Raw genomic sequence first — 26,733 nt, 5'->3', positions numbered from 1 at the left:
TGCACCACAAGTCTTCCTTTATTAAAAAAACAAACAAGCATGACGTTATAGAATGGATGTCCAATAAATATTCTGTGCCATCATGGGACTACATTTATGTTCTCCAAATCTCAGCAACAGACCGCTAAATTCATTGTTCATTATTGCATACATGTATGTATTGTATTGATAAGATTAAGCGAACTGAAGGGCTTTATTGTTTCATAATTTATAACAAATATCACAGATTTATAATTTAAAACTGAACAGAAGACGTATAAAATGACGCAGTCCGCGGAACTCACAGTCACCTCTTCTTCACTGTCCTATGTTCGTGGTTTTGGAACACACGGAATCCTGCCATTCGTCCAGCCAGTTCAGTTTCGTGTTTATAGTCTACTGACGATTTCAGCACAAGACCCATACAACCTTTCGTAACATCCTTTATCCGCATCCGCGTTTTATCATGCATCCACAGAATATAGATTGTAACATCGAGGTTACTGATGCAAACAGTTCAACACATTCATCCATTCTGGTTAAACCCATAAGACAAGCACATGACCTTTATAAACACGTGATTTTTATAGAGGAAACAATTTGGGTACAAGAATGGCATTTTCGAGTTCGTTTTTACACAAGATGCACATAGTTGATTCGGCTGAATATTATCCATACCAATTTGTCAACGACTATAACGTATGCAGATAAATATCTAATTATTTAATATATCTGCAGTACTATGTACAATATTTGTACAATTCAAACAATGAGTATTTCTACATGTTCTGACTGAAAGGTCTAATTCAGCATAAAAATTAAGCACTAATGTTTTTACTTAGAGTGATAAATAACACAGACAGACCCACGTACTTACACTGGTCTGTCTTTAATAGATACTTTTCTCGCAACACTGTTTCTTGGAAGCGGGAGGGGTGGAGCGGTGAGTGGTAGTGGCGGGGCTGTCGCCGTGACAGAATGATTATGATGGACATGCGGCAACGGCTCCACCTCTTCGTAATGGCCAGAGCTGTTACAGTGGGAAGCACAATAGTTTTCTGAGTTGCTACCACAAGCACTGTCTAACGTCTGGTACACACCCGAACTCGGGAGGGGCTCCTCATACAACCCGTTGACGATATTCTCCGAAATAACACTGACCCTCCCGTTGGCGCTGAAGCCAGATATGCTCTCGTGGTGAGGGAAGTTCCCGTGGACCTGGTCGATCTCCCTCTCAGGTGGAATATCTGGCATGGAGAAGAAGAGCTTCTCCCAGAACCAGGGGTCTCTGTATTTGAGGTAGGTCCTCGTCTTCATGTGGATCTTGAGCTGCGGGTCGAGTCTCTTCTCGTCCATGTCGTGCATCACAATCACGATCATCCTGTTGTTGCGCTCGTGCAGCACCTGCTGGTGCGCCGTCTGGAAGCCGAACTTGCACCACTCGCACTCGAGGAAGTTGTCCGACAGCACGACGATCGTCCTCTTGCTGTTCTCGATGCTGTTTACGATCGCCTCTGCGATGGACTCGCCCACGGTGAAGTCTCTGAAGTGCAGACACAGCTTGAATCTCTTGTGACCTCTCTCCAGCTTCGGGGTCAGTTCGTGAATGACGAAGTATTCGTCCTTGTTGCTGCAGCAGACAAAGGCGTCGTACATGCGCTTGTCGTCTGCGTCTTTCGTTTCCTTGGCCAGCATCCGCCAGCCGAACTTGGAGAAGCACCACACCTGCAGTAGTTCTTTCTTCCATATCACCAGCACCACGGCCACAACCACCACTAGCGTTGCTATGGAAATACCTATCATGGCCGTAAGTCTCTTGACTTCGCCAATGTGGACGGCCTTATTGGACGATATGTTTGTAAACATCGTGTTGTTCTCGACGCAAATGATTTCGTCATTGTAGTCAAGAAAAGGGATGACTGCAGGCCCTGCTTCATAATCCCTTTCCAGCTGGCAACGAATGTTATTGGCGTCTGGAATTGATGGGGCGTGTTGGTTGATGAATTGTTTGAATTCACATACAAACGGCATCTGGCACGTCCAGATATTGTTACTCAACAGTATAAGAGAATGATTAACAAGCATCGAAACATCATCGATGTCAACGGATGTCAAGAAATTGTTCTTAAGTGAAACAATAAGTAGGTTCCTGAAACTGCTCAACGATCCCGTCTCAATAAATGCTATTTGGTTATTCTGCAAATATAGTTCCTCCAGTTGAGTAATACCCTTAAATGTGGCTAAGTAGATCACACTCAAGAAGTTATCATTCAGATACAGTCTTTTCAAAGACTTCAGTCCTACAAAAGAACCATTTTCCAACGAGTATATATTACTGTGGTTTAAATAGAGCACTTCTACATTTGCAAGTCCCAGAAAGGTATGTTTCGGGATCTCTGCAATGCTGTTGGATTCTAACAACAGTTCCGTTGCGCCTGGTGGCAAGTGAACCGGAACTGACGTCAGGTTTCGAGACTCGCAGTGAACACGATGGATTGGTAGATGTCCATCGCCGACAAGACACAGACACGGCGAAGGACACACATGCTTACAATAGCAGTGGTCGAAGCCACAGCACGGACAGTTATTATCACATTTTTCTTTATATTCGCACAGAAAATGAGACCTGGGAACCTTTCTGAAAAAGCTCATCCATTTATCGTACACGCTGTCACACGAAAGCACCCGGTAATCTGGGAAACCAGGCAGAAAATCCATGTTATCATCCACGTTGTTCATATCTTGTATGTCTTTCAGCCAGCTTGTTTCACAGTCGCATCTTAAGCGATTCCAGGCTATAAACATTTGGGGTCGCGGGATTAAATCCTGCTTGACTTCCACTGAAATTTTTGGAAGTGTTCTCAGTTCATTGTTAGTGAGGATAACCCGCCTTAATCTGTACATAGTTCGGAAGGTATTGGGAGAAATGTACTTCAGTCGATTCAAATTCATGTTGATATACATTATAGAATCAGGGATTTGTCCTCTGTATAATTCCTCAATCTTGTTATTAGACATATCTATGTTCACCAGGTTGTTTAAATTTCGCAGAGAGAAGGATATATCGGTAATATTATTTGATTTAAGGTTTAGGTTATTGATGTCTTCTAATCCACGGAATGAGTCATCTTTGATATGGCTCAGTTGGTTATAGCCAAGATCAAGATCCACAACTTGAGTTAAATCTGTAAACACTCCTGTTGGGAAATGTTGAATATCATTTCTTGACAGGTTTAAACAACGAAGATTACTTAACCCCACGAAAGCTGTCCTGTCGAGCTTAGGCAAGTCATTGTTTTGCAAGTTCAGGACTTCTAACGAGGAAAATGCAAGAAAATTAGGTAAATCCGTTAAGAAGTTATTTGAAAGATTTAAACTGACAAGTCCGTCCATGTCTGAAAGACAATTCTGAGGCATGGTCTTCAGTCTGTTGTGACTTAAATCCAACAGTTTTATATTTCTCAGACCCGAGAACGCGCCATTACCGATTGAGTGGATATTATTGTGAGAGAGATCCAAAATCTCACAGCTAAACTGATTGCGAAAGGTCTGCCTGGGAATGCCTGTGAGATAGTTATTTGATAGATCTATTATAAATGCACGAATCTGTTTCTTGAACACATTCCTGGAAATTTTAGTTATCCTGTTGTTGGATATATTAAAGTACATGATAAGGGATAGGTCAGCCATAACGTCGGAATCGATACTCGTGAGGAGATTTGAAGACAACGAAAGAGTTTCTACATTCCTTAACGAAGACAACTCATCCCAGATCCTGTCGCTCACATTTAGATTGTCAAGTTGTAAAACGGCCAAGCTTTTTCAGACTTGCAATCATCCTTTCTGGAAGACCATCGAGTGGATTGTCCGACAAAGCGAGTAGTATCAGTTCAGAGCAGTTTTGCAGCGTGTCTGCTGCCAAATCCGTCAGCGAATTGTTGCTGAGGTCGAGCCACATCAAATTCTGCAGACGGTTCAGCGAATCTGATTCTATCTTACGCAGATAGTTGTCGGACAGCGTGAGTCTGGTCAGGTTGGGGAAGGACAGACCCATTATTGAAGGAATAACTGATACCTTGTTGTATCTCATGTCGATAACTTTCAGACTGTCCAGATACCTCTTGGGACAGTTGAGTCCAGAGTCGTTGAAGTTATTCAGATTGTTGTAGGACACGTTATATTCCTGAAGACTCTGCATGGAACAAAGTGGTGGTATGTATGTCACTCCACTGCCGATGACGTACAACAGCTTCAGATCAGGCGAATAGTCCAGGAACTTTGGGTGGATGCTGGAAATTGTGGCTCCTTCGATTTTGAGCTCCTGTAGTGACTCCAAGCCAGAGAAAATTAAATCTGGAAGGTCGATGATTTTACAGTTTTTAAACCATAACATTTTCAGATATTTGAGATGCTGGAACATGTGTTCCCACAACTGATGAGAGTTTCCGTCATCCTCGACACAGGTCAACGACAGATATGACGTCTTTTCTGCTGGTATTCGCCGAAAGTAGTCCTCGCTGAAAAACAGGAACGAGCATTCCAGGTAGATGTCGTCTGTGTCCTTGAGCCAGATGCAGTCACACGGTCGTCCTGGGCATGCGTAGTCGATCATTAGAGAGCTGGTCGTCACGACGTTGGACATGTCGACGTTGCATAACAACACAACGAACACAAGGACTGCTGTTAACAACATTCTGAAAAGACAAACAGAAATATTTAATTAACATAGAATACATTCCAGTACAATGCAAACCACAGTTTTGCTAGTACAAGAGGCAGGTTTTAAAGACACAGACCCTAGTTATTAGGTGGTATAGAAATGGCGGAACAACACCCAGTGGTAAAGCGCTCGCCTAATGCGCGGTCGGTCTAGAATCGACACACGTTGGTCTGCCCATTGGGCTATTTCTCGTTCTAGCCAGTGCACCATATAGTATATATATACATGTGGGTATATATATATATATATATATATATATATATATATATATATATATTATATATTATATATATATATATATATTATATATATCAAAGGCCCTTTTATGCGCTATCCTTATGTGGGATGGTGCATATAAAAGATCCCTTGCTATTAATGGAAAAAACCAGCCTCGGTGGTGTCGTGGTTGAGCCATCGGACATAAGGTTGGTGGGTACTTGGGTTCGCACCCCGGTACCGGCTCCCACCCATAGCGACTTTTAAGACTCGATGAGTATGTGAAAGATCACTACACCCTTTTCTCTGTTACTAACCACCAACGACTAACCCACTGTCCTGGACAGACAGCCCAGATAGCTGAGGTGTGTGTCCAGGAAATTGAAATGAAAAAAAAATGGGAAAAGCAGCTGGTTTCCTCTCTAAGACAATATGTCAAAAGTACTAAATGTTTGACATCCAATAGCCGAATATTAATAAATCAAATAAATCAATGTGCTCTAGTGGTGTTGTTAACAAAACAACTTTTTAACTTTTTAAGCTTTAGGCAGTGTAGAATAGTGTCTGGTATTTATTTGTAAATAGGCCCATACATTACAACATATTGTTTAAATCATAAATTTTGGCACAAACCTCTATTTACATACAATACAAACAGGTGTTTAATATTACAGGGCGTTAATACTAACGGAACTGACCCAGTTATCACAGCGTTTTTTAACCGTTAAATTACACATTCCTTAAAGTTATACACCACCATTAATTACTCCATGCAATTCAATACAATTTGTATGTCAGAATATATTCTGTTAAAGATACAATACTGCCAAGAGGGTCATGCATCTACTAATTTTAGGGAGTGCTCTCGATTGACAAGTACCGTGTAAAAATCAACATAGGTCGACAACAAACGTTTTCAGTTAACGGCCACCATGCCCGAGTACCGCCTCGTGTTGCTGTTATACAAGTGGCGCCATACCACTTGCACAGTTCTTATTACATGTAACAAGTAACTTCAAACTAATGGGTTATTTAAATTCTACAGAGGTCAACCTACGCGCAATCATCAAAGAAAGATTTCAAAAAGCATATCAGAATTTTGTAGCATTTGTTTTATGAGGACCTATTTCCTAAACCGGACTATATTAAGCTGCTACAACAAATAACAATACCCGACCCCGGTCGGTCTGCTGGTGCTCCCTTGCACCTGCCAGTGCAGGTGGTCCCCCCTTTATCCCATCCCACTCCTTTCCTGTCCTGGACGGAGTAGCCGGCTGAGATCGACACCTGTGTCCAGGACAGGCGTGCGCTACAACAGCATGTTCTGAATGTGCACGTTAAACACTTTGACCTGACCTGACCTGACCTGACCAGTAACAACATGACAAATGGTGGTGTGTTGCCTTAAGCGATCTATCTTAATCGGTAGAGCGCTCGCTTCGTGTGTTTTGGTCGTAAGATCGAACCTCCTCGGTGGACCCATTCTCTGAATGTCTTTTTTTTTACAATCCCAACCAGTACACCAAGACTGGTGTATCAAAGGCCGTGGTATGTGTTATCGTTGTCAATGACAAGGTGTATATAAAAGATACCTTGCTAATAATGGGTGGGTTTTCTTTAAGACTATACCATTGGACTATTTCTCGTTCCAGCCAGTGTGCCACAACTGGTGTAACAAAGACCGTGGTATGTACTATCCTGTCTGTAGGATGGTGCATATAAAAGATCATTTGCTGCTAATCGAAAAGAGTAGCCCATAAAATGGCAACAGCGGGTTTCCTCTCTCAATATCTGTGTGGTACTTAACCATATGTCTGACGCCATATAACCGTAAATGAAATGTGTTGAGTGCGTCGTTAAATAAAACATTTCAATCCTTCCTTTAAGACTATATGTCAGAATTATCAAATCTGAATGACAAAACCGTATTTCATGATCAAAATCTTATCTCGGCATAAGGCAGAATCAGAAGAACATAAATTGATAATAGGCAAAATCATCATTGACACCCAATAACTGATGAATAATAAACCAATGTGTTCTAGTGGCGCCTAGACTGGACAGCGTTCTTAGATGAATGTAATCATAAACACGAAACTTTAAAGGGACATTCCTGAGTTTGCTGCATCATAAGGTGTTTCCGACTAATAAAATATTTCTACGATTAAACTTACATATTAAATATATTTTCTTGTTTAGAATATCAGTATCTGTATATTCAATTTTGTAAGAAGACCAAACTGGATTTGCAGCAAACTCAGGAATGTCCCTTTAAAACACCATCTCATTACTCCCACCATTTCCCCCCGTGTGTGCCCTAACAATCATGAGTGGGGTATTGCTCGTGCTCGTGTGTATTTACATGTAGTCCAAACAGATTATACATACACATTTTACGGGAGTCCATCGCACGTCATGATGGCACATGGCAAGTATTGCCTCAAGCACGTACTATAGCGATCGACTGTTTCCAGAAGCAGTGTTGTCTTGTAGTCTGATATACAGGGACAGTTCTCGGGACGTTGCTAGTCATTAACATAGATAAAGGAAACACAACGGAGACTGGTGGTTTTACCGGAAACATCTTGAATGTGGAAACCGTACACGCTGGTCATAAGTCACTACTGTTTATTGTCTAGTTATAACCGGCACTACTGACCTCGATAGCGCAGCGGTTAGATCATCGGGATTAGGGTGCAGTCCACCAAATTAAATCCCATTGACGACAAACGTAACACATTTTTTCTAAACTACTACACACAGAATTTCTATCAATATATACACCATGGATATAAATACTGTAACATATGATCTCACCATTAAAGTAAATAAGAAAAGATAAGTGCCTTTGACTTCCCTAGTTTTGCACAAAAAATATCATCTTACCCCGCACATGTTTCAATGGTAGATTGACACTAGTTCAAATTAAATTACAGGAATTTACTGGCCAGATGAAACAATATTTTATGTCAACAAACACTCACAATTGTTACCAATGGCAGGACTGGTAGAGTTATCTCTGTTATTCTAAGTCCAGATACGTGAACTTTGTGCTCAAAATGCATGTGGTATGATTGGGTTTTCTATTGATATAATCGCTAATATAAATTGTTATTACAGTCATTTCACAGAATAAGAGTCTGCTCAGTGTGTTATCAAATTAACATATATATTATAAGTGGCCCAATTGCTAGAAACTAAAAATATTTTTTTATAAACATTACCATTGCAGCTATGTAATACAAATGACTGTTATTAAACTAATATTCGAATATTCTTGTGTTATTGTTATTTCATAATTATTGGTAGTATCACAGTGTAATGAGAGAGGGAGAGGATGGAAGAGAGAGAGAGAGAGAGAGAGAGAGAGAGAGAGAGAGAGAGAGAGAGAGAGAGAGAGAGAGAGAGAGAGAGAGCACATAAAGTAGGCCACAGCTTATGTTACATTTCTCACGACGCAATAGACATATTTGTGCCTCACATATACTCAGTTAGTTCAGATAGCAATGTCAGAATAAGTCTACGCATTCCGCATACATAAACGTATATACGAAGTAAATATTCCACAGCTAGAAAATGCACTGCGGCTGTGTTGAGAATTTATCAAAACACATATCAATGTTTTTAAATGAAATAACATCTTCAGAATACCTGCCTCCGCGCAGGGATGACTATTTGTATTTTTGCTGTTAGACAGCCCTGCGCAAACACGGCTTCGTGAAGTTCAATGTCAGACAGAGGTGGAGTCCTCCAAGGTAATCACACCACTCCCTGTGTGTATAGAGAGATGTCGCACAATACGAGATGGTTTATTGTCTTTGCTCCTATTTGTTCAAATTAAATAAATCAAGGTTTCGTTAACTGCCTATGAATTTCTCACTGTAATTTAAATGTTTAATAGGAGGTTTATTAAGGGAATAAAGTTAATAATTTAATAATAGCAACGACAGAGAGAGAGAGAGAGAGAGAGAGAGAGAGAGAGAGAGAGAGAGAGAGAGAGAGGGGGAGAGGGAGAGAGAGAGAGACAGAGAGAGAGAGAGAAAGAGAGAGAGAGAGAGAGAGAGAGAGAGAGAGAGAGAGAGAGAGAGAGAGAGACAGAGACAGAGACAGAGACAGAGACAGAGAGATAGTGAGAGTCAGAGAGAGAGAGAGAGAGAGAGAGAGATAGTGAGAGTCAGAGTGAGCGTCAGAGAGAGATAGTGAGAGTCAGAGTGAGCGTCAGAGAGAGAGAGAGAGAGAGAGAGAGAGAGAGAGAGAGAGAGAGAGAGAGAGAGAGAGAGAGAGAGAGAGAGAGAGAGTGTCAGAGTGAGCGTCAGAGAGAGAGAGAGAGAGAGAGAGAGAGAGAGGAGAGAGAGAGAGAGAGAGACAGAGAGAGAGACAGAGAGAGAGCACGCGCGAGAGAAGATGAATACATGGGTGATTAATTATTGAGTCCTACACTTAAAAATCAAATCATTCTGGGCCGATTTGAAAAATGTTTGATGATAATAACAACAATAATAATAGTTTGAATGATGATGTTAATGATAGAGATTAGATTTCCTGTGCTACACAACCATCCTCCCGTAATCACATTTTAACAGTGCTTAATTACTCTTTATTGATTTGAAATTTGGGTTCGGTCTTATTTTCTTTTAATTTATGTCTGCACCGCCATCCCTGCTTAGTTTTAAGGTCGCGTGCGGTCAGTGACAGCTCTTCGCTCCATGGAGCAAGAACATCCACCTGATTGGGTTGAAAACGGACGAACAAAGGACTAATTAATTCCGTTGCAGTATGATTCATCACGGCAAAGAACAAGACACATTATGCCGTGAAAGTGTTTGCTAAGAAAAAAAGACAATTATTATTTCATGGGTTTGAATAACTGAAACAGTTCCTGAAAATAGTTCCAGATTGCATGGAAGTTTAGACTGATGGTCAAATTCCTTTGTTTGTCTGGTTAAAAATCGCTGAATGGCTCTGCCAGATCCAAACGATTAAACAGAACAAGGCGTGGAAAATCGTTACTTTCGTCAGTGAATAAAATTATCTTTGATCACAGCTTTCTGCCAGAGAAGAGCGGTTGAAGTAAAGAATGGTGGGAGTGTGTTAAGAACAACTGTTAGGACTGTCCCGGAAATCGGAATTGGGTGCGATGGAATTATAGTTTAACAGGCTTCGGTAGTTGCTGCTGGGTTTAAACCCAGCTGGTATCAGCCCCAACTCATTAAGTACATGTACACAGCTTAGAGAGGAGTACAACCAATACGCCGATGCTTCTGTGGTGTATTAATGAATGTGGTATTTGCTGTCCTGTCTGTGGAAAAAAAAATGCTGCTAATGGGGGGAATGTGCCGGGTTTCCTCTGACGACTACGTATCATAATGACCATATGTTTGACATCCAATAAATCAACGTGCTTTAAATGTCGTTAAACAAAACAAACTTTAAACTCTCATTGCATAATGAGCGGGACGTAGTCGACTGGTAAAGAGTTCGCGGGTATGCGCAGACAAAATTTAGGATCGATTCCCGTTGGTGGGCCCATTGCAGGCGCGGATTCAGGATTTTTAAATAGGGGGGGCCCCGAGGGGGGTCCGGGGGCATGCTCTCCCGCGAAATTTTAAAATTTAAGTGGTCTGAAACGCGATTTCCTCGCATCTGAGTAACAAAATAGCTATATTAACGTATGTTTTTGGTATTGTCATACTGTTTTTGTTATCTTCAAAATTGGGAAATAAGTGCATTTTTGTGTAATTCCACTCTAATGTATGCTATAGTTAAACAAAAATAATAACTTGACCCCAAAAATAGGGGGGCCCGGGCCCCTTGGGCCCCCCACTAAATCCGCGCCTGCATTGGGCTATTTCCTGTTCCAGCCAGTGCCCCAGAACTGTTGTAACAAAACTACTGCATATAAAAGATACATTTTTTGCTAATTGAAAAGAGTAGCCAGTAGAGACTAAAGTGGCGACGGCTGGTTTCCTCTCTCATTAATATGTGGTCCTTAACCATTTGTCCGCCGCAGTGATAACGTAAATAAAAACAAGCTGGTAGGTACTGGGTTCGGATCCCAGTCGAGGCATGGGATTTTTAATCCAGATACTGACTCCAAACCCTGAGTGAGTGCTTCGCAAGGCTCAATGGGTAGGTGTAAACCACTTACACCGACCAGTGATCCATAACTGGTTCAACAAAGGCCATGGTTTGTGCTATCCTGCCTGTGGGAAGCGCAAATAAAAGATCCCTTACTGCTAATCGGAAGAGTAGCCCATGTAGTGGCGACAGCGGGTTTCCTCTCAAAATCTGTATGGTCCTTAACCATATGTCTGACACCATATAACCGTAAATAAAATGTGTTGAGTGCGTCGTTAAATAAAACATTTCTTTCTTTCTTTCTTTCTAGTCCAAATAGTCGTATGTTAAACAAATATATGTATTCCTCTTTTTTACCCTTCTTTCTCTCGCTACTTAATAACCATTAACCACTGACAGTCCAAATAACAGACGTGTTTCCCACGATAACGTCATATAATCAATAACTGGATATAAACACCAAAATAAGTTACATTTTAAAGAATTTTGTAATGTTTTGAGTAATAATCATTATAATGGAAATAAAACTAAAATAATTCCTTTTATTCTAGGAGTAGAGTGTATTTTTAAAAAGCACCCTCACTCAACGCCGATCCACGATATGATTATTTCAAGAACAAAATTTTTTAAACAAAAACATTAATCGAATTCATACAATAAATATTATGTACATTATTTTTAGTTAAGTTATAAATCATTTGTAAAATATTTGTAATTCGCTGAAAATGTTTACAATCCACACCCTAGCCCCGAGAGGGTTAACGTTGTGGTGAAAGTTTTACAGGTTTATTGATAATTGTTTTAAGTGCTCTATTGTAACACTAATGATCAATTCTACAGCGAATATTTCATCCATATCTGGCATCTAAAACAGTAACAAAATGAGTCATTTATTTCTGACATTTCTCAAATGTCCGCCGCAAAGCGGCCCCATTTATTATGCACGACAATAAAACGTGTCGAATAAAAATTAGAAATAATCACATGCTTAATGTCCAGGACACAGTCCATGGCGAATGAAAGATGACACAGAGACAGAGAGAGACAGAGACAGAGACAGAGAGACAGACACAGAGAGAGAGAGAGAGAGAGAGAGAGAGAGAGAGAGAGAGAGAGAGAGAGAGAGAGAGAGAGAGAGAGAGAGAGAGAGAGAGAGAGAGGGAGGAGAGAGAGAGAGAGATAGGGGGCGAGGAGGGAGGGAGGGGGTAATATTAACGGCACATCAGCACATTTAAATTACGGTTGTTTTGTATGTAACATATGACTATTTGGATATAGGCAATTAAAATAAAGCATACGCATGCAAAACCGGTCTCAATCAATGTTGTGGTTAAGCCATCGGCCTAAGACTAGTAGGTACTGGGCTCGCATCCTAGTAGCGCAAACCACTCCACCCACACTCCCCCAATGTTGTTTTTGTAACAAATAGTCTAACAAAATGTTTAGGTGGTCATATCGGCAGACATTGGCATTACCCCACCCCACCCCCACCCTACCCCACACACATACCGCTACCCAACACACACCCTAGCTTACAGTTTGCACGATAATTATGAACGGCCCCTTATCAATTTTTCTATACAAATTAATGTGACAGATCCTAGTTTTTAAACACTTCAATATTAGAGCCATTTTTAATAATTAAAATCACGTTTTATAGTTTAAATTAGCCATTTTCGTACATCCGAAGTGCTTCTGATCATCCTGATGTTACTTATAATACAAAATACTTTTTTTTTTCTTTTTTTCTTTTTTTTATAAAACGCACGTATCTCTAAGAAGTAACGGTTATGGACACGAGCTCCAGTTTATTATTTAAGTGTATTTCTCCCATTTCAAAGTACCAGACTCTTGTTGGGTTTTTTTTTTTTTTTTTTTTTTTTTTTTTTTTTTATTGAAACATATTTTATTGCTTTTTAAAGAACAAATTGAATAGGCACAAGTTACACAACTTACTAGGCCTTCTACAAAATACATACATATTACGACTAATATATTTTTGCAATTTAAATATGAACAGAAATAAATATTACTGAGAAAAAAAAGAATAAAGGAAAAAGAAAGAAAAAAAGAGACGCAATAAAGTTTTCTATGTGTTCGATAATTAGACAGCAGGTTTGATAAAAGAAAACACAAAACACAAACAAGGCATCGCAATGATTACGTAATGGCTACACAAATAATAATAATAGCAATAAATAAATAAATAAATAAATAAATAAATAAATAAATAGTAATAATGTTAAAGATCCATACTTTATTTACTATTTAAAGGAAACGTTTTGTTTCATTTACATACTTATGTACATGAAAAAAAAATTCTTTATTGTCTTCTTCACTTAGAGTATTTTTACCATTTAAAACTAGTTGTAAATCTATTGGCTGAAATCTTTGCAATGAATTCCTTTGAAAAGTCTTTGCCTTTCATATAAAATGCATTCACAGAAAAAAACGATAACTGTTTTCAAAATTATACCCACAATTGCACGAGGAATCGGTGCTAAGACCAACTCGATCTAAGTCTGCTTTTAAATCACTACACCTCTGTCACCGGCCTCAGTGGCGTCGTGGTTAGCCATCGGTCTATAGGCTGGTATGTACTGGGTTCGGATCCCAGTCGAGGCGTGGGATTTTTAATCCAGATACCGACTCCAAACCCTGAGTGAGTGCTCCGCAAGGCTTAATGGGTAGGTGTAAACCACTTGCACCGACCAGTGATCCATAACTGGTTCAACAAAGGCCATGGTTTGTGCTATCCTGCCTGTGGGAAGCGCAAATAAAAGATCTCTTGCTGCCTGTCGTAAAAGAGTAGCCTATGTGGCGACAGCGGGTTTCCTTTCAAAAATCTGTGTGGTCCTTAAGCATATGTCTGACGCCATATAACCGTAAATAAAATGTGTTGAGTGCGTCGTTAAATAAAACATTTCTTTCTTTTTTCTACACCTGTGTCTTAACTTGGTATGTAATACATTTTCTCTTCCATTACCAAATGAATAGTATGGCGCAACGCATGGGACATCGGGTTTTATTGTTTTTTTAAATGAAGATATGTTTTAACAATTTCGAATTTCAGCCCGTAGGTTGTTCCAAAGTTTTATTGTCGAATGGATAAATGAAGATTGAAGTAAATTAGTTCTAGCAGGGGGTAAAGAAATATCATTCCGATTTCTTAGCATGCAAGGGAATCTTTGTCCGACTGTTTGTGGAATACTGTGTATCATACAATCAGGAGCCATACCTTTCATTGTTTTAAACATTGCGCACAGCGTTTTGAATTTACGCCTGGAAGTAAGTGTTGCTAATCCAGTTTCGTAATAAAAAGACTTTCTAGATGCAAATTTGGGTAAACCGTGATTAATCTGGCGGCTTCTAATTGTACTTTATCAATATTGTCTTCCTCTACTAAAGAACACCCATCCCATACTTCCGATGCATATTCTAATATCGGGCGGATAAAAGTTATATATATTTTCAATAAAGTTTGTCGATTTAATAAATATTTGTATTTCCTGTATTTGTATTAATATGTGTTGTCAACTTGGCATTTGTTTAAAAGGTTAAACCTAAATGTTTATGAGTTTCTGTTGTGTTTAATGTTTTGGTACCAAATACAAGGTTAGGTTTTGGCTGTATGATTGCTTTTGTAAAAAGTACAACGCTAGTTTTATTTGGATTGAAACATACAAGCCATTTTTGAGACCATTTGTGAAGCTTTAATAAGTTTGAGTTACGGTTGTTTTTAATGGAAGGGATATCATTAGATGAAGATATTATGTTAGTATCGTCAGCAAATAGTATCGTTACAATATCATTAATATAGATTAAAAATAATAAAGGTCCTAATACTGAGCCTTGAGGTACTCCGGCCATTAAAATGCCTGAATTTGATACAGTACCATTTACGATGACTCGTTGCTTTCTCTTTGATATATAATCTTTAATCCAATTTAGTGCATTTCCTGTTATGCCACAGTTTTCAAGTTTATGAATTAATCCTCTGTGCCATACTCTATCAAATGCCTTTTGACATATCACAGAACACAGCACAGAAGTGTTCCTTTTTGTCCAAAGATTCACAAATTTGGGAGTATAATTCTAATAATTGATGAACAGCACTGTGATTAGGGCGATATGCGCACTGATATTTATATAGAAGGTGATTGGATATAAAATAATTATATAAATGTTTGAATACAATTCTTTCAAATATTTTTCCAATGCAACTTAGTAACGATATCGGTCTATAGTTAGTAGAATAACATTTGTTACCTTTTTGAAGAGAGGTTTAACATGAGTTATCTTCCATCTGTTAGGGAATTTAGATGTACGTAAAGATTTGTTAAAAAGCAACTGAAGAGGAACTTTGATTGAATGGATGATACATTTAAGTAGTTTGTGACTAATCTCATCTGGACCCATTGCCTTATTTGGTGCAAGTATATTTATGATATCCGATATTTCTTCTGCATTTATTGCATGAGTTCGTGCAGAGCGTGTTGTTGTACAGAGAGTAAATCTGTATTTAGGTCACCAGTAATGACTACGTTGTCACACAGGTTGAGTGCTTGATCGATTGAGTGTTCAAATCTATCCCAAAACGATACAGGAGTTGTGTTTGGACGGTATACTACACTACAGAAATAAGTAACGATTTATGCCTCAAGATGATTTCTAACCAGATAATTTCATCCAATGGCGATTCTAAATCATACCATCTTTTGTGAGCTAACTGTGAGTCAACACAGACTGCTACTCCACCCCCGTGATTTGTCCTATCTCGTCTGTAAGGTGCGTCATAATTTTCAACCATTATTTCATCATTAGGTACAATGTCATCTAGACGAGTTTCGGTAAAACAAAGGATGTGATAATCGTCAAATATCTCTGAAAGTTCGGGGATAGTTAGTTTATTACTAGCCCGAGTACTCGGACTGTAAGAGAGCTAGACGGACATTTGGACGTAAATACGCTCTCGTTACAGTCAGAGACCAAGCTATGTATTTTTTTGGGCAATTCCCGACAACCAAAAAGTTGGCAAAGATTTCCGCTCTAATTTTACAACAATCCTATGTTTGACGTTAAATAATTTTACATCGATAATTTTCGAGTTAATTGATTGAAACAAATTCAGATATTAATCACTAATACACACACTACAGAAAGAAACCCGACAGCACCCACATTCAGCTAAGCTTCGGCAAACTCCGGACAGCAGAATTCTAAGTTCGCCGACCTATATCGTGACGTTGCGTCACATGATCGCCCACTCAGTCTACTAGGCGGAATCGCCCAGTGGGCGATCACGTGATCCACGTCACGAAATAGGTCACCAAGCTTTGTAATTCTTGCGACGGAGTGTCACGAAGCGTAGCTGAATGTGGGTGCTGTCGGATTTCTTTCTGTACTATGTGTATTAGTGATTAATATGTGGATTTTTTTTAATCAGTTAACTCGAAAATGATCGATGTAAAGGTATTCGACCCCAATCCCCCCCCCACCCCCACCCCCTGCGCACGCGCCTGGTATTAGAGCGAAAATCTTTGCCAACTTTTTGGTTGTCGGGAATTGCCAAAAAAATACATAGCTTGGTCTCTGACTGTAATGAGAGCATGTTTATGTCCAAATGTCCGTCTAGCTCTCTTACATTCAGAGTACTCGGGCTAGTTTATTACGTATGCTACGAATATTTAAGTGTAAAATAGATAAGTTTTCCATATGTTTTTTTTTTTTTTTTATTAGGACCCTGATTTTTTGTTTTATATCGTTACTAAGCAAAATCGACAAGAAGAATATAACAGTATTTCCTTTTGGTGTCAACATTTGAAAGGTATACAGACTAGTAATTAAAAATGAAACAAATAATATTGAGAACATTTTGTACTTGTACTCTCCAAATTCACTGCAAAAGTTAATGATTAATCGACCGCGATACCTCCTCTTAGTTTTTAAATTGAAAAGCCCAATCGACGCTCTGTACATCTGAATATTGTTATCCATGTACATGCGTCGTGGCAGGCCATCGGCCTACAGGCTGGTAGGTACTGGGTTCGGATCCCAGTTGAGGCATGGGATTTTTAATCCAGATACCGACTCCAAACCCTGAGTGAGTGCTCCGCAAGGCTCAATGGGTAGGTGTAAACCATTTGCACCGACCAGTGATCCATAACTGGTTCAACAAAGGCCGTGGTTTGTGCTATCCTGCTTGTGGGAAGCGCAAATAAAAGATCCCTTGCTGCTAATCGGAAGAGTAGCCCATGTAGTGGCGACAGCGAGTTCCCTCTCAAAATTTGTGTGGTCCTTAACCATATGTCTGACGCCATATAACCGTAAATAAAATGTGTTGAGTGCGTCGTTAAATAAAACTTTTTTTCATTTTTTTTTGTTATCCATGTGGATATATGTAGACTATTACATATTCGATTGAGCCTTTCAATGTTAATATCAAATAAGGGATGCTGCCTTCTACATGTCTATAGAAAAGAAGATAAACAACAAAAGGATGAGAGAAAAGTACAGAATAAAACGAGAATAAAAAAAAAAATGCACATCCTATGAAAAGGAACATTTCCGAAATGTATACTGGGTTTAATGGGTGTATTTTATATTTAGTACAATTTCTTAAAGCCGCACACCCTATTTCCATCCAGCGAAAATAAATTATAATTTGGTTAATCTACAAACCTGTAACACACTTAGATCACGTTTTTATCAAATGGAGTAAAAAAGCAGGTTTTATATCGATAAATACCATGGGAATCCCCATGTCCCAATTGCTTGAAATAATTTTGAAAGTTGGTATTCTGATGTCACCGGTAGATGTCGCTCGAAACACAACAATGCCTACGTCACGACAAATTTCACAGACTTGGGGTGCGTTCGTTTCACCTCTTCTGGACATGTTCCAACTGTTCTGTCCTGGTTGTATCCCCTCTCCAGATATCGTAATTATTGGTTTTAAGGGTTTGTAACGTTTTGTATTGAGACACTTACTTGTCTGAACTTTATTGTTACTGAAAATGTTCACGAACTGCGAAGAAAAATCTCACAAATGAACAACAACAATGCGAACCGTGCCCGAGAAAACAAACCGAACCAAAATGATAACGGTCACGTGATATACCAATGTCTGTGACATTGAAATGCAAATATCCCCTCTAAAAATAGATTGGACCTCGCTTGCTTAACGGTTTTTTCTCGACAACACGTCTTGTGAAAAAATGAAAAAATGTATTTCGTGGTTTTACAAACAACAGGATTACCAAAAAGCACTTCAGGTGAATGGAAATGTGTATTCTAAATAATAAAATGTAAGTAAAGTGCAATTTTATTTGTGAAAAATGGGGTTTAATAGCGAAAAACAACGCCGTAATGGTTAACAAATAAACGTAACTAGGGTGTGTCCCTTTAATAGTAATAATGAGACAGACACTGAAGGTATACATAACATGAAATTCATATTTGGGTTATAACACACACATAAACACACACATAAACACGTGCGCGCACACACACACTTCCCACTTCATATACACAACATGTTTACAAACTATAAATATACAAAATTTGTACACGTTTTATGGTAAAAATTATATTGATATATATTATATTTGTAGAAATTCGTATTCTTCCTTGGACTCTTGTTTCACTCTATTGTAACTTTATCCAAATGTGTTTACACGTTTGTAGATTAACCAAACTTAAGTGTCCATTTTTACGGGCTGCAACTTAAAAGAGTCTGCGACTTTAATTGAAACAACACTGTCTGTACTGAACCTTTAACTTTGTCCTACCAGTTGTACAAAATCAACAAAAACACCGCACATTTCAGTGTCGCCCGACGCTTTGTTCGCCAGATACCATCAGTTTGGGTAATTGGTTTTATCACCCCAGCCCCGCCAGTAACACCAGCGTAATTCATCGGGCCTCCCGTGCCAGGCAAGACCTATCGACCACGCGGTTTTATCTCGGAACCAAACAATAACAAATAATTCACTCTGTTTGGTCGGTAATGGAACTGGGGCCGGGAGATGGTTGCATGAAATTGTGTCCACTGCTGCAGATAACGACTTTCCATTAAATTAAAGCAGACTCCGCGATACGTTTATTATTTCTTGATTAAGAGACACATGGACTAAAAACAGCGTGGAACACGAGCTAAGTCAATTAATTATTCGGGTTATTCATGAAATTAAAGAAGTGGAATTATAAAAGTTTATATAATTGATTATGCTCCAAATACAGGTACTTAAATATGCAAGGGATGAATTTACAAAGCCTCTTTATCTCTTACATGCGAGTAACTACATACATTTACAATGCTTAAACAATTCTTTACGAAAAACAAGCTTCGTAAATTCGGCGAAGTAAAGTTTAAAGTTAAATTTTGTTTTGTTTAACCACACCACTGGAGCACACTGACTCGGAGTCGTAGAGGAAACCCGCAACATTTTTCAGTGTAAAGGATCGTTTATATACACTTTCCACACAGACAGGACAGCATATACCACGGCCTTTGATATACTAGTCGTGGTGCGCTGGTTGGTACGGGAAACCCCAATCAGAGAATGGGCCCATTGATGTGGTTTGATCCTACAACGCAAGCACCTCGGGCGAGCATTCTACTGACTGAGCTAGATCCCGCCCCATTTGAATATGCACATACATACGTATATATACATACATACATGTGTCTGTAAATACGTCATTCTGCATGATACTATGTATGCATACGTGTACGTGCGTACGTAGGTACGTATCGGTGGCTCCAACACTGCGTTTTAACGACCCTTTGGGAAGACACATGACTACTAACCCGACTTCTCTCTCATTAACTACTAACAACTAACCATTACGTCTCTACTGAACTAACAACTCAAATAGCTCTTGCTTATGACCAGAATAGCGTTCTTGAATATTTAAAATCTAGATGTACTAAATAACAAGATGTATCGGACTAGATGTAAGTATGGAAGGAAGGAAGGAAGGAAATGTTATATTTAACGACGCACTCGACACATTTTATATACGCTTATATGGCGTCAGACATATGGTTAAGCACCACACAGATATTGAGAGAGTAAACCCGCTGTCTCCACTACTCTTTTCGATTAGCAGCAAGGGGTCTTTTATATGCACAATCCCACAGACAGTGTAGTACATACCATGGCCACTGATATACCAGTCGTGGTGCACTGGCTGGTAAGTATGAAAATCAGGATTAGCTCTGGGTTAGCAAAATATTTCTCCAAAATTATATACGTATTAAACTTTAAAAATTGCAGAAGCACAGTTATTGGCTACTAACGTAATCAATTATTTCATGACATTATTTCTCCATATTAAAATAAAATTCGCCAATATATAAAGGACATTCCTCAGTTTGCTGTAATGTTTAAGACGTTCTCGACTAACAGAGACTTTTTAACGATTGTAATTACATATCAAATGTATTTTTCTGCATAAAATATTAGTGGCTGTATATTAAACATGTTTCTGATCGTTCTAATATTTGTACTACGTTACATTTCATTTTATTTCCTAAAAAAAAATTGTTTTCGTACGTATGAAATTATTTGAAGACAAAATACAGTTTGGGCTTCTTGCAAATATTAAGATAAAAAAGAGTAAAGTTTGTTTTATTTAACGACGTCACTAGAACACATTGATTTTTTATCTTATCATCGGCTATTGGATGTCAAAAATATGGTCATTCTGACACTGTTTTTTAGAGGAAACCCGCTGTCGCCATATAGGCTACTCTTTTACGACAGACAGCAAGGGATCTTTTATTGCGCTTCCCACAGGCAGGATAGCACAAACCATGGCCTTTGTTGAACCAGTTATGGATCACTGGTCGGTGCAAGTGGTTTACACCTACCCATTGAGCCTTGCGGAGCACTCTACACATATTAAGACGGCCAGAAACACATTGAATATACAGACACTGATATTCTAAACAAGAAAATATATTTAATATGTAAGTTTAATCGTAGAAATATTTTATTAGTCGGAAACATCTTACAATGCAGCAAACTCAGGAATGTCCCTTTAAACGAACATTAGGTTACCTTCTAAATTAGTTTGTTACCCTGTTGGAAATATGGTTTGATTGAATTAACAAACTTGAAACACACGTCCTGTTGCGCAACGTTATCAAGCTATAAGCGGTGCGTGGTAACAGCTTTAGTTTACTTCACCTGTCTTCAAGGGGCTCATGGTGGCAATAATTTTTAGCACACAATGTCACGCCCCAGTGACTATACATATCGGGACAGGACCCTTGTACTTGACATAATGTGCACACAATATATAAGTCTGGCCAGACTGTGTGTTTGTTCATAACGAAATGATAACAAATCTGACATCTGGCAACGCTAGCAGAACCAATTACCTTGGTAATCTTACACGGTGAGCAATACCGTCTAGAAGTTTTAGTGTAATAAAAACCACATGTAAGGAAAGAAGTCGTAAAAATACGCTGGCACTTTCGTAAGATCTTAATTTGACGTTTGAAGATAACGATTTGAAGGCATTTTGAAAATATGTATATTTATTTTGCAAGAAATTTCCAGAACGGTTTTGAATCTCAAAATTAAAAAAAATAATATATGGCAATAGGGAATACAATTCATCGGTAGTTTTCGCCTAAACTGCTACTAATCCACCATTAGATTATAATAATAATAACTCAAGTCATGTTTCTTATTATTATACGTCATTAACGCGGTCTTTCTGTACAGAATTAGGGGTGGGGATCTAGACTGTTATAAATCAAAACCCGTGGTATATGCTTATCTTATATGTGTGGAAAGACTCCGAAAGTACATATAAAAGATCCCTTGCTGCTGATGGAAAAAATGTACACAATATATCCGAATTATGAAATTTTTAACACCAAATAGCCGATGGTTAATAAATCAATGTGATCTGGTGGTGTCGTTTAACAAAATAAACTTTACATTTCTGTACAGAATTCTTCAGGTACCAGTGGCCACCAGTATTCCATAAAGCGCTGACTAACGGTATCCACGTTCTTCCTGTCACAGAAGTATCTGCCAGGTCCACCATACCGTGTGTGATTTACGGGAAGCATCTCCCCACAGCGTTGTCTACTAACACACGGATGGTAAATACTAAAATAGTAGTCAACAGCACCAGGAAAAGAATGCTTGTTTATCGCCACCTCGGCAAATTGTTTTCAAGGCACCGTCACTAGTTATTAGGCTGTGACCAGTATACAATATTTTCGGCTACTGCCGTGACATCTGCTATTTTAACTGGAGAGAGAGAGAGAGAGAGAGAGAGAGAGAGAGAGAGAGAGAGAGAGAGAGAGAGAGAGAGAGAGAGAGAGAGAGAGAAAGTGAGATAACGCTAAAGGAGAGAGAGAGAGAGAGAGAGAGAGAGAGCGGAGAGAGAGAGAGAGAGAGAGAGAGAGAGAGAGAGAGAGAGAGAGAGAGAGAGAGAAAGTGAGATAACTCGAGAGAGAGAGAGAGAGAGAGAGAGAGAGAGAGAGACAGAGAGAGAGACAGAGACAGAGAGAGAGAGAGAAAGTGAGATAACGCTAAAAAAGAGAGAGAGAGAGAAAGAGAGAGAGAGAGAGAGAGCAAAAGAGAGAGAGAGAGAGAGAGAGAGAGAGAGAGAGAGAGAGAGCGGGGATGGGGGAGAAAGAAATATATACTACTCAAAAGAATTTAAGGGTCAGACAATATTTTCGACATTATTTTCTGAATGTCAATTATATTAGCTAGACCATAATGTCACGCATGGTATTGTTCCATTTTGACGAAAGTGGGTCTAAGCAACCCATAAATGAATTAAAATCCACTGTCATTGACACTGTCGACTAGTTCTAATGGCGAAAACATGCTTACATTTGCACGTAAATTAGGGCGAAAGCGAAAGGTCTACTAAGTGCCCATAACTTGCTTTTTCACAAAGCGCTTCATTTGCACGCTTTGCGCGTGTATTCCATGTTCCCAATGCTGAATTTCCGTATAATTGGAGCTTGCGTTCGTGTACGGTGCACACTCCAAATTCGACAATGGTACGACTTCAACTGACTATCGAAGATCGAGGAAGGGCTATTGCTTGGCTTCAGGATGGCAATACGCAAAGAAATGTTGCTCTGAGACTTGGTGTCAGTCAGAGTGTCGTTGGCCGACTGTGGCAACGGTACCAAGCAACGAATTCTGTTCGAAATCGTCCACGTTCTGGAAGACCCCGAAGCACTACAATAGAGAGGACCGCTACATCACCAATATGGCTCTACGTCAACGCACAACCACTGCACGCCGATTACGTGACAATCTGCGGACTGCTACTGGAACTCGAGTGTCTGATCAAACCATACGCAATCGTCTGAGAGCCAATAATCTACGCTGCCGTCGCCAGGCTGTTCGACCACCACTCCTACCACGTCACAGAACGGCCAGACGTCACTGGTGCACGCTTCATCTGCGGTGGCAACGTGTTCAGTGGGGTCGAGTGATGTTCACTGATGAGTCCAGGTTTAGTCTCCAGTTCAACGACGGTCGGGTTCGTGTCTACAGACGTCCTGGGGAGCGCTTCGCTGACGTTAACGTTAGACAACGTCACCGGTTCGGTGGTGGCAGCATCATGGTGTGGGGCGGCATCTCTATCCACCACAGGACCCCCCTCTATGTGGTGGATGGCAATCTGAATGGAATCCGCTATCTGAATGAGATTATCCGGCAGTTAGTTCTCCCAGGCCTTCAGCAGATTGGCGGCGGGGCAGTTCTGCAGGATGACAATGCCAGACCCCACCGCGCCAGGGTGGTAACGGACTTTCTCAGACAACAAGGTATCGCCAGGATGGATTGGCCAGCATATTCGCCTGACTTGGCCCCAATAGAGCACACCTGGGACGAATTAGGCAGGAGAGTTCGGGATAACCATGCCCCTCCGGCCAACCTTCATGATCTGGGTCAACTTCTTATGGCAGAGTGGCAGGCCATTCCCCAAGAGTTCTTCAGACGTCTGATCAACAGCATGAGGCAACGATGTGTCGAGTGTATTCGCGCCAGGGGTGGATTCACACACTATTAAACGAATGTTCTAATGTGTAAAATCCATGTTTGACAACCTTCAACTTTGACAGCATGTCATGTGACTTTCTTGTATACAGTGACGTTTATTTGTGTTTTTTTGTAAATATGGAACAATAAATAAATTTGTTGGTGTAGTTTACATCATCAATCTAATACACTCTGAAACTTGTTTGGTTATAAATTTTTGACCCTTAAATTCTTTTGAGTAGTATATATATAAAACGAGAGGCGTGGGAGCGAAAGAATGCGTGACGAACATTTGGACAGTTACAATCCCTCACTAGTTAGAGGCGATTACAACTTCCTAAATGTTCGCTTATAAATGTCGCACTATAACTTGCATATGCACCTCAGGCTTCTAGTTTCACGTTTTATGCTAGCCCGAGTACTCTGACTGTAAGAGAGCTAGACGGACAATGGACATAAACACGCTGTAATGAGAGCGTATTTATGTCCAAATGTCCGTCTAGCTCTCTTACAGTCAGAGTACTCGGGCTAGTTTTATGCCAGTCGTGGCACACTGTTTGGGACGGGATGGCAGTCGATCCTGCGACCCACCGCACCAGAAGATAGCGCAGCGGCGACACCACTAATCTACATGTACATTCCACCTCATCTCCAAAGAAAATAACGGGGGTGCAAATACCGGTAATGTCGGATCCCGTTACCTCAGCAAATGTGTCCTGTTAGTAGCCGTCTACGGAATGTTATTTTTGGCAAGTCCACCAGTCATGTCAAAGGCAGAAACAAAAAACGCCCTAAATGCAAAACACTGCAACATCTGAATATAATGTTAAAAAATACCGCAAATCTGCGACCTTGTAAATGAATATGTTTACACAGGATGTTGACAAATAATAAAGTAAACAGGTAACGTGTCATTCAGGTACAATTGAAACAGTTCATGTCATAAGTTTTCCATGTTATTTTTGATAGTATTCCAGAAGTATAAGCTCAGAAGTAATAATATAAATCATAAGCTTTTATTCACATTGCTGTTATGAAATGTTACACCTTACGTCTAATACCCTTATGTCTAATATTTAGTAGAAGTGCCTCTTAATTTCGAACATTTGCTTCCAAATTAAAAAATTTAGTATAGTTTTAAAAAAAAATTGCTTAAGGACACCACTAGAGCACACTGATTTATTAATCATCTGGTATTGGATGCCAAACATTTGGTAATTTTGACATATAGTCTTAGGGAGAAAACGCGCTACATGTTTCCATAAGTAGCAAGGTATCTTTTATATACACCATCCCACAGACAGGATAGCACAAACCACAGCATTTCATATACCATTCGTGGTACACTGGCTGTAACGTAAAATAGCTTAATGGGCCTAAGGATGGGGGATAGATCCTAAAACAGTCCGTGCAATATGTATTGCTGTCCCCAAACCTTAAAATTAACTCGGAGTCATAATTGACACACGCACACACGCACACACACACATACATACATACACACATATACACACACACACACACACACCACACACATACATACATACACACACACAACACACACACACATATATATATATATATATATATATATATTATATATATATATATATATATAGATATATATATATATATATAATTACCAATTTTCAAGATCTATCACAGCATGCAAACGATTAAAGGGGGAGGGGGCGAAAAATATAAATATTATATAAATACCAGATAAACATTTATATAATATACACAATTTAGGCAATAATATAAACTTTGAATACAACTGACGGTTACAGGACTAAACTTTTATACATGTTTATTACTATAGATTTTTTTTTATAAAATGGGTTTTTAAAGAAATAAAACTACATTCTGTATAATACAGCCTGTAAAACAAGCATTTACACATAATCACCATTTAACTATTTCAACGAGATAAACTCATTCCTCTAAATAAAACCAACTTCTGAAATAACTCGGTAATTCAATAACAAACACTTTATCAGAAATAGTTCAACTAGTTAAACTCATTACTCTAAATAAAAACCAACTTCTGAAATAACTCGGTAATTCAAACACACACACACACACACACACACACACACACACACACACACACACAATTTATCCAACCCACCTTGCGTGCTATCCCTCATGTTACGCAACACAAATATATTCCAGTAAATCACCGTACAGATGCACCAAACATCACAGAGCACTAAACTCAGCCAGATGGTTGTTCCTCAAAGTAGCAGCGGGTGTCTTCCGCAGACATTACAGGAACACCGACAAACAACACATCCGTCCACATATAACTATCCATCTAGGCTCGCGTGGCGATTAGGCCACTCGGTAGAAAATCGGACTCCCAATGCCGTTCCGTCTCTCCGTTTTCTCTCCGTTTGTCTCTCGCTCTTTCGATTGCTGACATTTTCACGGCTGCGTGTCCTTTGTTTGTAACAGTAGCAGCGCGGGGACAACGTTTGTCAATCACACTGCGATAATATTTTCAAATGAACTGGAAAGTTCAATTCACAGTTATTGTCCATTCCATTCATGCCAACTTAGGCTATCTCGATATTTTTCTTTCTCTCTCTCTCTCTTTTTTGGTTTGTACACATGTCAGCCGCAGCGGGATATTGTTGCCGAAAAACTTTAGCGGATTGTTTTTCCACCTCTAAAACACACGGCAGTAAAATATTAGGATCTAGT

The 26,733-nt window shown here is 39.4% G+C and overlaps 1 protein-coding gene across 1 annotated transcript; it reads right to left on the bottom strand.

Moving 5' to 3' along the window:
- On the bottom strand, nt 1–26,733 carry LOC121370543 (toll-like receptor Tollo). Its single transcript, XM_041495846.1, is given in 3 exon segments — nt 1–3,801; nt 3,803–4,673; nt 26,159–26,733. Coding segments are annotated over 2 exon segments (3,819 nt in total). The 5' UTR covers nt 4,673; nt 26,159–26,733; the 3' UTR covers nt 1–852.

Source organism: Gigantopelta aegis, chromosome 4, assembly GCF_016097555.1.
Source record: "Gigantopelta aegis isolate Gae_Host chromosome 4, Gae_host_genome, whole genome shotgun sequence".
In the NCBI taxonomy this organism is placed as follows: domain Eukaryota; kingdom Metazoa; phylum Mollusca; class Gastropoda; order Neomphalida; family Peltospiridae; genus Gigantopelta; species Gigantopelta aegis.
The sequence above is the reverse complement of the archived record's forward strand: the minus strand, read 5'-3'. Positions and strand labels throughout refer to the sequence as shown.